The sequence below is a fragment of the Metopolophium dirhodum genome, chromosome 7 (assembly GCF_019925205.1).
Source record: "Metopolophium dirhodum isolate CAU chromosome 7, ASM1992520v1, whole genome shotgun sequence".
In the NCBI taxonomy this organism is placed as follows: Eukaryota; Metazoa; Arthropoda; class Insecta; order Hemiptera; family Aphididae; genus Metopolophium; species Metopolophium dirhodum.
In genome coordinates this window covers 14,632,274-14,644,201 of record NC_083566.1, presented here as the reverse complement: position 1 = coordinate 14,644,201, position 11,928 = coordinate 14,632,274, and the positions used below count along the sequence as shown (strand labels likewise).

General features: G+C 31.2%; 1 protein-coding gene across 2 annotated transcripts; it reads left to right on the top strand.

Moving 5' to 3' along the window:
* Nucleotides 1-5,038: 5,038 nt before the first annotated feature.
* LOC132948693 (sulfhydryl oxidase 2-like) lies at nucleotides 5,039-11,389 on the top strand. 2 transcript variants are annotated; one of them, XM_061019298.1, is made up of 3 exons: nucleotides 5,039-5,537; nucleotides 5,816-6,089; nucleotides 9,137-11,389. In XM_061019298.1, exons 2-3 carry the CDS (start codon nucleotides 5,840-5,842, stop codon nucleotides 10,717-10,719), a joined length of 1,833 nt encoding a protein of 610 aa, XP_060875281.1. In that variant the 5' UTR covers nucleotides 5,039-5,537; nucleotides 5,816-5,839; the 3' UTR covers nucleotides 10,720-11,389. The 2 variants fall into 2 exon arrangements, with proteins under 2 accessions (XP_060875281.1, XP_060875280.1); XM_061019297.1 differs by having other exon boundaries at nucleotides 5,039-5,668.
* Nucleotides 11,390-11,928: the final 539 nt, after the last annotated feature.

Here is an 11,928-nt window from a genome sequence, read left to right as displayed (position 1 = left end):
TGGATTTATTTTATTTTCACGCTATCGGTAGGTATATGTAAAAAGACTTGTCCTGGGTGATTCATAATCGCCTAGCCGGAACTGCTGAAGCTATGGATATGAAATTTTCAGTAAATGTACTTATTACTGTGTATAGGCGCACTAAGAAAGGATTTTTCGAAATTCGCATTTTAAAGAGTAAAAAGAGCATAAAATAGTTAATTTTTAATTAATGGTGAGTGAGGTTCGCGGTACGGCAGCCGTCGACGCGCGGTGGCTAGACGTGGCCGCCCAAATTTCCCCTTCCGTGTCACCGCCACCGACACCGACCGGCTTAATACCGAACCGAAAATAAACCGAACGACGAGCAGATATATAGATATGTCTCGGATACTCAACACTTTATCCATAACACATTATATTATTAATTTCGATTTTAAAATAATACGGTGGCATGTGCCGTTTATGATTCTATTATAACGCTTGCCATAATCGACGACGCGCGAAGCACACAGGCTTTTCCAACAGGAGTAGTAGTGGGGGTAGGCATGCTGAGAGTTGTTAGTATAGATAAAAATGAATGGTTGTGTGTAGTCTGGTAGATTAGACCTCTGGGAAGTAGATATGCTAAATTAAAAAGTGTTAAATTTGTTTTTTTTTTAATTATCGGATTTTAATACAGTTGCGTTAGGCTTTTGTATTAATTGATTATAGTAATCCTCCGTGGGTGGAATTAAGTAAAAATGACAAACTTGGTACAATTTTTATACTTTAGAGTTAAATCTTACACTTACGTACAAACAGCACGGGGTCCGCGATCTACCGCAGGTAGATTGCCTACCTGATAAAATACTGCTGCGAATCAGAATTTTTATTCCTGGCAACAGAAAAGTTAGGATAAATTGTGAACTCCATACACCATGCACCGAATATTAAATAACGAATTGAACAAAGTTTGAGTCTTATACAATTGGTACATTTAACGGGCAACGAAGTGCCAGCGGGATCAGCTAGTAAAGTATAAAGCATTTGACAAATATAATTATTAGAGGTTATATTAATTATAAAATCATAAAATGTAAGATACAAATAATAGGTTGAGGCAGTGGCCAAAAAACTAAACAGCCCGGACAGCTATATATGAGAAGAAGCTATATCGTAGAACCACTAGAACCCCCTTTTTTGCCCCCTTAACTCGATAAGTACTTACGGATTTTAGTACAGTTTTCATTAATGGGTCGGCTGAGTGTTGCGGAAGGTTTTAATATATTATGATACAATGATACATATTACCTACGTCTTAGAAGAAAAACAATTGGACTGACGAAAATAGTACAAAATATGTAAAAATTAAATGTTTTTTGTTGATATTCCCATAAATTGAGGTCAGTTGGGCTGATTTGTCTCATTATTTTTGTTAAATATTTTTAATAGTCCAAATAATGTTTTTGCAAAAAAAGAAATCGAAAAAATAGCCCAAAAAATTGGAAAATTCGGAAAAAGCTGAAAGGTTTTATTTGACTGACTGCAGGTCAACGTTGGTTGTAGAACTTAGCTTAACTATGATATGAACTGAAATTTGCATGTTATTTTGTATCATTATGTAGTGGTGCACTAAGAAATGATTTTCCAAAATACGTATCTTAAAGAGGGGCTCACAGTCTCACACAAGGATTTTTAGATTTATGATGGAAATCGATTTTTTTTAGTTTATTAATGGTTGTCGTTGCAGATTACAGATTATTATTATAGTATGTAGTAAAAATTTGTGTTTTTTGTGCATACATGGTTGCCATTGATTACTCGGGTAGATGAGGTAAAAGCGCATGCATCAAATCGTCGCGTTTATGGCCTCGAATAAATAAACTGTCTTAAAATAAATATGAGAGTTGGATGTATGTTTGTAGCTTACATATCCAAAAACTATAAACGTTTTGACCGATATTATGAACATTTAAAATTGTTTTTAAAAAATTAGGAAAGTTAAAAGAATGGTTTGAATCGCACATTTGATTTAATATGTATACCAAATGGCTATATCCAATCCACCACAAGCGAATTGTCCATTTTGGTCGGATTAGTTCAAAGAGCAGGTATACACCGACGACGATTTACACTTGAACTGAGGGATACTAAAACGAATATACGCCTATGTAACGTTTATAGTTTATATTTTTTCATTTTTTCATGGGTCAAATTAGGTTATAAAGCTAAATATGTATGTTAGTTGATCTGAAGTAAATGTAGACTCAATAACTAGATACTGAAACGTTTTCAATAAAATGTATGTATCGATATAATATATTCCCTGGGACTTGAAGGGTGTTTATAGCTTATGACGTGTTCAATCCCTATAGGGAACTAAAGGGTAGCTTACACATGCATTTTTTGCAGCTCAAGAAAGTTTTATTTATTTAAATACCTAGTTTCTAATGCAGGTTACATATATTATTATATTACTATTATAATTCATACAATAGGCAACGCAGGGACAACTAGTATATTACAATATACTTATATACCTAATACTTTCAAGAATAATTATTATACGATACCTACTACTGTAGGTATTAATTGTGTAATTGCATTTGTTTAACACTGAAAACAGATTTCTAACAATAATTACGGTAAAATAAATTATGTTAGCAGATGAAGCGTTGGAAAGTGTATATATATAATATAAATGCACGTTTATAGGTATATTATTATTTATTAATTATAAGATCTCTTAATCCGCGCCACGAGAGAAGGAACCCGTGTGTCGAGGCCGACCGAAACACGTTCGATTCCGCGCATCGTCACGTATTTGACATAGACTAAATGGCAGAAAGTGGGGGAATGCCTACAGTCTGCATGCGCGAAACGGGTTCCTTCTCTCGTAGCGCGGAGTATTATATTTTATACTATACAGACATACAGTAAGTACCTACTTTTTTTTAAAGTTAGAATGGTATAGGTAGATAAAACATTTTAATCCGTATCGACGATGACCAGTAGTACACAAATCATATTATTATTAGTGGCAATTTGTATTTTATATAATGTATAGGTAACCTACCTTAAGTAATAATATCAAACACCTATGCGTATACTGTATTATAGGTCTACCCATAGGATGGGTCTTATAAGTTATAATATATAAACATAAAACATCGATGTCTCAGAAAAAAATTATTTTTACCACGGACTAAGATATAATGGACTATAAACGACTTGGTAGGCCGGTTACGGGGGATGGCCCGCAAAAGGTTCTTGTGTTATCATCAACACTGTTCAGAAATGTTTTCATTTATATATACGACAATACGGGACACTTACTACTGTAAAACCTGGCGACCGGTCTTATCAATTCCCCCCCGAGATGGCTATTAAATTGCCTAAAATATGGTATAATATATAGGTATAAACGTATTTATTTTTAAGGGGTTAATTACGGCAACCGCAAATACAATCTCGGGGGCAACTGATAAGAACTGGACGCCAATTTTGACCGTAGCTGTCCCGTATTGTCGTCACTGAATTGAATACATATGTATACACATGTATTTAGTTCAGTGATTGTCGTATATAGTATTTGCGGTGGTTTTGTTTGGCGTCACATTTTGTATGTTAGTCTGTGTTTTATAATATAGATGGCGTTGTAAACTCTCGATAATTATTGAGACCCCAGCATTTGTCTCTTGTACATACTTTCGAGGCCACTGATATTAGGTCCATTTAAGTATTGACCACATAGACCTTATCTTAGATTGTAAAACTACTATTTGTTTAAATTATGATACACGGTATAGAAGATAATGGACTGGAAACGACATGGTCGACCGGGGCCGGCCACAAAAAGGTTCCACCATAGATAAGGTTACAGGGTACCTAATGTTTTCAGCGCTACCAGTGGTTTTATTTGGCTTTACATTTTGAATCCTAAGTCCGTGGTCCGTGTTCAAATTAACGTTGTAAACTCTGGGTCCCCATGGCCCATTGCGACCCCTGCATAACCCCTGTACTATACATCTTATACATACATTCATGGCCACTGGCCATTAACGAGCTGCTCGTTTACAGTCCATTATATCTTAGTTTGTGGTAATGTGGTCTATGATTGAATATTTATTTATATTCGTCCGTGTTCCGTGCTTTTTACCACGATTGTAGATATACAACCATAGATATATACAACAACTAGATAGCCGCTCCTTCTTATCATCGAAGTCGGCCGCCATTTACAAAGCAGGCAATGCTTCCAAATAATATTATCACAGTATATTTGAATATGAATAAATGTAAAATAAATATAAATCAAAATGTTGTTGTATATATTATATTATACAACCTTCGACCATATAAACCAAGTGTTTCTTATTAATTGTGTTATCATGGAAGCAAAACATAATCATTTCTGTGATTGTTAAGATCGCGTGCACAGAATCTGATATAAAATATATATTATTTTATATCTGTGATCGCCTGTTATCAGTGACATGCCTGCATAGTGCATTGTTCTGCGATTGCAGCAATTTTCATACAAATTATAATTTTAATAGGTACATGGTTACGTAATACGTTCACAAAGTTTAGTTTCCTGCAAAATCCTTAACCCCGGCTACGCATCTGTGATAGACGTCTATTATAGGTACATACTACATTAGTAGTTAGTGAAAATGTGAACTGTACAATGTACAACAATTACAACTTACAGCGGTGTCTGTTTATGTGGGTTAATATACCTTATAGGGTGCGTGATACAGCAGCTGCTGCAGTTATAACGACGATTATAAGATTTTTTGGTAGTGGTAGTGACTTGTGGGAAAGTGGCGCTAAAATAATGTTATTGTATGAATGTATGATAGTCGTAGGTTTATTTATTTATCGTACGTAAGTCGTAGGTAATAATAAATAATAATAATCATTCCGTTAATGTAATTCGGATAGCTTTAACATCCAACGAACTCTATGAAGTACAAAACATAAAAAATTACAATAATTAATAATAGTTAAATGTTATTACTTATTACATTCTACAGTGACTGCAGTCGATCGTTATAATAAGAAGCCTGTGGAGTTGTGGGCGGTGGAAGAAGAGACGAAAGCGATTGCGGATTGCGATTGACGTCGTTACGCTGCTCGGCAAGGCGACTGCCAGTCCAGTCCGTCGGCCGTCGTTCAGTTTAGCTGTGTTGCTTGCGCGTTTCGGTTGGTCTCTGGCGGTGAGGCCTTTGCTCTATCGAATATCGGTAGACAATCACGACTACGAACAGCGGTCGACACTAACCTAGCCTAACCTGGACAGCGGACAGTCCTGCCGCATTTTGTACGCGTCCGCCACTCCAGACGTGTCCACTACCACCGCCCGGGACGTTTACGACGTTAACAGCAGTCCGTCACGGCGTCTCGTTTATGTTCGCACCCGGTGATATATGTTCAACGGTTGTTTCATTGTTTGCTCATTATTTGTGTTGCCGATAAATCACCGACAGCGACGTCATCAGAAAGCGATAATATTTAATATTATAATTACTATTATAGTTATATAATACGTGATTTACTTAAACGAAAAATTGGTAAATTATGGCAATACTGACGGCGTCGAAATAGTACACCTAATAATATTAATATTAATATTCATTTTCGGGTTTATTTTCCCCTCATAATTCCCTCTGCGTTCAACAATTGTCCCTCAGTTGCACACAACGTAAGTCAGTTTTGGACATCCTTCTCATGAAATTTTTTGTCTCTTCCACCAAAAACTGCATGTCCTTAGTGGTTTTAGGGGAATGCAGCTGATACACACCTTACCTACATTCACTGTATTTTTTGGATCTTTTTTTTTCCCATCTAGTTCCATCTGATTCATCGGGACAAAATGTTGATATGGTGTAGCGGCCATGTCGTGGTCGTCTTGCTCGTAGCAGCACTCAGTACTGCGCCGGCATGCACAGAACTTATTGGCCTGTACGAAGACTCAGATCTGTTGGAAATATTGGACAGTACCAATTTTAATGACAAAGTATTGCAAGGAAATACATCATACGTGATTGAGTTTTACAATGCCTTTTGTGGACATTGTATACGGTTCTCAACCCCTTGGAAAGGATTTGGAATTCAAGTCTACGGTAACAAACTGTTCATTTAAAAATATTAGCATAGGTTTTATGAATACCAGCTTTAATAAGTACTTGGAAACATTTACTGTTATATTATTTAAATAATTATTCCTATAATAAGTAGAAACCTTCTAGATATTTTGTTTTTTTATTTCTCTTATATTTAAACTAATTCTTACATTCTTAAATAATACCATTTCTTACAATAATATAAATTGGCACTAATTTAATTAAATATTCATATCATTCTTGGGTTTAAATTAAGAATTCTACCATAGAAATTTAGATTTACATTGTATAAATATTTATTGTATGGTATACTAATTTACTATAGGACATTGCAAAACACTGTAATTATGTTTTATACAATTCATACTATTTCTGGCCTGCAATCATTTAATTCTTATTACTCATATTTATCATCGATTAAAACCTTTATAAAATAATTAACAACCATGAGTTGTAAATATTATAACATTTTGTTGACTTATTAAAGAATCTTTTTAATTATATTTTAATGTTTAAATGTTATGTGTTTAGTTATAGTATTATTAAACTTTTATTAAAATAATAATAATGTCAGATAACATTAAAATATAATAGCTAAAAATATGTGCTACAAACTTATTGTGTTATAAGTAGTAACTATTAGCCACTTACTATTACATACCTATTATTATAATTGGTGGTTCATAGGTCTAGAAAAGTTAAACTGTATTGTTCCTACACTTTTTAACTCATACTATTTCTTCAACCATACATTTTTAGTTACTGACATTTAAAATCAAAAATTTATCTATATAGAATATAGATTATGCCTGAGTACCTAGGTACTATTAATTTTTGTACTTAAAATTATATAATTATTATTTACTTAATTTATTATATACATACAGTTATTAAATTATTTCAAATCAGTTGTTAACATTGAATAGTTATTAAGTCTTAGGTACCTATATTTAAGTTAAATAAATTAAATTATAAAAATACTATATTGGGGAACGGAGTGGACGAGCGGTCTAAGGCGTCAGTTGCGATACAGCCGGCGCTGGTTCGATTCCTTGGTCACGGGCGGCATTTTTCTTCGGGCAAGTCACGGTGTCCGGAGAACAAGTGCCGCCACCCCCCACCCAGGCATGGCAGATACCTACGGGTGCCCAATCAAAAATTCTGCCAAACACAAACACTCACGTGTAAAAACCCGCCACTTCAAAACCTTACCACCACCACAATACAACCCTACTAACAGCTAATGGCCATAGATGCCGGGCTTAAGGATCAATAAAAAAAAGGTGGATAAGTGGATGTCGCTCTGCTGTACAGTAGGTTACAAGTGGGTCACTGTAATGGATGGTGTTAAATTTGAATTCAATGATATAATATCATTGTATAAGAAAAACGATTCTGAGCGAAAACGGTCAGTCAGCCTATGATTTTACCAAGTATATTTGATGATATTATTGGGAATAAAGTAATTTATATATAACCTATTTACGTGGAGCCTTGTTTTAAATTTTCAATCCTTAGCCATAAAAGTTAACAATTTATAAATTTTTAACCACAAAATAATTAATAAATTATAAATTTGATAAATGTTGTCAAAATTTGAACTTTAAATGCTTATAAAAAAAAAATTGTGCCTATGTATTTTTAATATTTTTCAACTGCTATTAGAACGATATATCAGGAGCCTTATATTAAATTTTCACGCTTTTTTACCAAACAAATACAATTTTATCGATATTTATAGAAAAAAATTGAAAACTGACAACATAGGCCATTGGGTATTTTACATAGGCCATTTTCCTATCAGAAAAGTAACTGTTCAAGAAAATCCAAGCACTTTTACTGTCCTAAAAGGTGATGACAGACACAAAAATAAGAAAAAAAAAAAAAAAAAAATAAAAAAAAAACATACATCATTGTAAAATCAATACATTCATCGCTTCGCTCAGAATCTAAAAATAAAAAAAAATACTATAGTAATTAGAGTTGTAGTATTATTCTTACCCAAGCTTACACTTGAGTACTCAAGCAAGTCATAACTCAGTTTTGGATAAAATGTATTTGAATCCCCTTCTATCTTATAGTGCAAGGAATTAATTTGTCCCTGATTTTTTGTAACACTATAAATTAACATTTACAATTAACTTTTTTGATATAAGGTATTATGCAAATTTCTTTTTAATTTATAATGGTTTTACTATTTTTTTTTACCATATTACAAAATATTCATGATAATTTATTTTTGTTCAAGACTCATCAGTGTTAATATTTTATCAGTTTATTTTCATTTTCACATAGAATTATTAAGTATTTCTCCCGGTAATTCCATTCCTTTTTATTAATTAGGTACCAATTATATAGATAACATGGTTAGACAAACTATTGTATTTTATAACTCATGATCAAATATTATTTGGATGGTTTACAATATGGAATAGAATAGATCACTTTAAAGGTAGTTTTTATCCTTAAAAATGTAAATGTGCCCATTTTTATTTCATTTATAATTTATACATTATATGTCTACCTTTTGGAGCTCGAGTACAGAATTACACAAATGTATATTTTCTTAACAAAAAAAAAAAGATTAGCCTAATTAAAACTATTTAAGAGTAGATGGTTAGTTACGGTTTGTTACCTATTGATATTTTATATACCTACTTTCTATTATAATATATAGGTACTAAGGATATATTTTGACCTGCCATATTATACCTATTATAAATTATATTATATAGATAAATAATGTAATATATTGAATATATTTATATTTTTGTTAATATTAATGATTTAAAACATATTTTATTTAAAAGTTTTATTAATAAGTATGAAAATAGATTTTATACAAGAATTTGTAAATTTTCTAATTTGTATGACTAGTTGACAATTATCCACTAATGATTCTTCCAATAATGATTGACTGTAATCTAATTTAACTGAGATTTTTGTTTCATAACACATTTGCATATACTTATAAATAATTATTTACAACTATGCGTTGTTATTTTTATGAATTCCATATTTTTTTAATCAGGTTTTATGATTTATAGGGTGGAGAAATTATGTGAAAGTTGGTGTAATTGACTGTTCAAACGAAATAAACAGTCAAACATGCCGAGATTATGAAGTCATGGCCTATCCTACTGTACGCTACTTTCCTCCTCGGCCAGCATCAAGTAATATTGGAAAAGATTTTATTAGATCTTTTAATATACAAGTTATGAAGGATTTTCTTATTAAAATGCTTCAAGAAACTCAAAGTAGCACAAATGTATCAACTTTGTGTGATATACAACCCTTTGAAAATGTCAATGTAGAAATTGATTCAAATAATATTTTAACATTTATTATAATTAGTACACCAAATGATAAGATTGCTCAAGAACTTATTATCGATTTCTGTCCTGTAAAAAAAGTTAAAATAATAAGCGTACTAAATTCTAACACAGGATTGGCCGAATTATTAAAAACAGAAACATATCCAAGTCTCTATCTTGTTGAAGACAATAACCAATTCACACGTTTAGCAAGTGGAAATAACAAAACAAATTTTACCAATACCATTAATACATATTTGGAAACAGTGCACATGACTCCATTCAGTATATTTGATATTACTACTACACTCTATAATTTATTATTCCATAAAGACAAAGGTTCGATGCATAATGACAACACAGTTTATTTGTCAGATTTAGAAGCTACGTTGAGGTATTCTCTGGAACATGAGATTCTATCACGAAGTGTTATTTCTGGCGAGTCATTAAATGCATTAAATAGTTATTTAGAACTTCTTATTGAATGTTTCCCTTCTAGTATTAGAGGCAAAAAATTCATTAAGTTAATATGGGAAAATACACATCTCAATAAAACAGTGTCAGGAGAGAAGCTTGGAAATCTTATTAATAACTATGAATTTTTGTTAAAACCTTATGTTACTAAACATAGTTGGATCGGATGTGAAGGTAGCCAACCAATGTATAGGAAATATCCATGTGGCTTATGGACTATGTTTCACACACTCTCAGTACAAGCATCTATAAAGAACTTGATAACATTTAATGGAAAACAAGTTTTGGAAACTATTGCTGGTTATGTTAAACATTTTTTTGGATGTACAGACTGTTCTGAGCATTTCATGAATATGGCTACCACAATTCAAACTAATGTTTCATCATTAGATGATGCAGTGCTGTGGCTTTGGTCAGCCCATAATCAAGTGAACCAAAGACTTAAGGGTGATGTTACTGAAGATCCAATGCATCCAAAAATATTATTTCCATCAAAAGTATATTGTGAAACATGTCACCAAAATGGTACTGATGAGTGGAATAAAACTGAAGTGCTAAAATATTTGAAAAATATATATTCAGCTATTAGTCTTCAAAAGACATCATATGATAATATTCATTCTCAACATGATAATTTGATAATCACAGGTAAACGGTCCATTGATGATAATAGTAATTATAATAATAATGTGTTTGATGAAGAAGAATGGAAGATTGATGTTAGCACTTGTATGATATCATATATTTTGTCATGTAGTGTGCTAATGATATTATTTTATTTACTGTTGGTGAAGAAACGGTGTAAAAAAAATAAATATATTTATTTTATACTGGGTAAATAGCTTGATTGTTATTATAACTTAAATGTGTTTTGTTTTTTATTAAATTAAATTTTAATTTTTTGACTAAGATATTATATATTTTATATTACTCATTTACAAATTTAAAAATAATTTAACTATAAGACTGTGTTATTTAATAAATTCATATAGATTTTAATATGTTCAATAAGAATGTATATTTATTTTATCACATTTTGAATATTATACTATAATGTTAATTACATATTATAAATTTTAATATTATGAGTAATTCATTAATTCAATAGTTACTAGGCATACAATTTGCAAATGTTAAAACTGTTTATTGTTTTAGACAATTTTATTGCAAACATTTACTGTTCATTAAACGGTATATAATTTAGTTTTATAAATGTTTTATTTTAACTTTTAAATAACAAGTAAACACATATTGTATATAGTGTGTTATGATTTTATAACATGCAACTATAAATTTTTATAAAATCAAAGAATGGTACAACGATACAATGATAAATGTTTGTTTGTAAACAAAAAAAGTTAAAAATGTCCACTACAGTGTATAGGAACTGCTAAGATCACTATGCTAAAAATTTTTATTTTTTATAATAATTTGAATAAATTTACAAAAAACTATTTTTTAAGTATTGTTCAGATTTTAGAGAGATATTATAGAAAAAAATTAATTGCATTTTTTCCTTGTCTTTTTTATTTATGTTAATATAAATATTTCTTTCTAGTCTTCATATTTGAAGTAATTTATACATTTTTCCAGGTCAAATACATTTGTCCTAGATTTTTCAATATTAAGTATACTTATGCAGTTAATCTCTTTTGTGAAATTGAATTCCGAAGATAGTATTTAAACAGTTTTAATTTGTAAAATGGCATTTTGGGTATAGTGACAGTAACTGGAAGACTTAAATGTATAATACAAACAGTAAGAATTTCACTATAAAGGGATGAAAGATTATTTTCAATAACAAAAAATGTCAATTCTTGAATTGTTTTTTAAATAATATCAAAATAATATCATCAATCTATTTATAGAATGTACATTTTCCATTTTTTTTCGAATAGCGACTTATTTAATTTTTCCTTTCGACGATGGGCCTCTCATTTAAACATAAAACCTGGACAAAGAATGGAATGCGTACCTTGCGTCCCCTATTGTTGCGGCACTGCAATTAAACAAGAAAATTGGGTTAGTGTAGGTACAAATTTTCGTTTTTA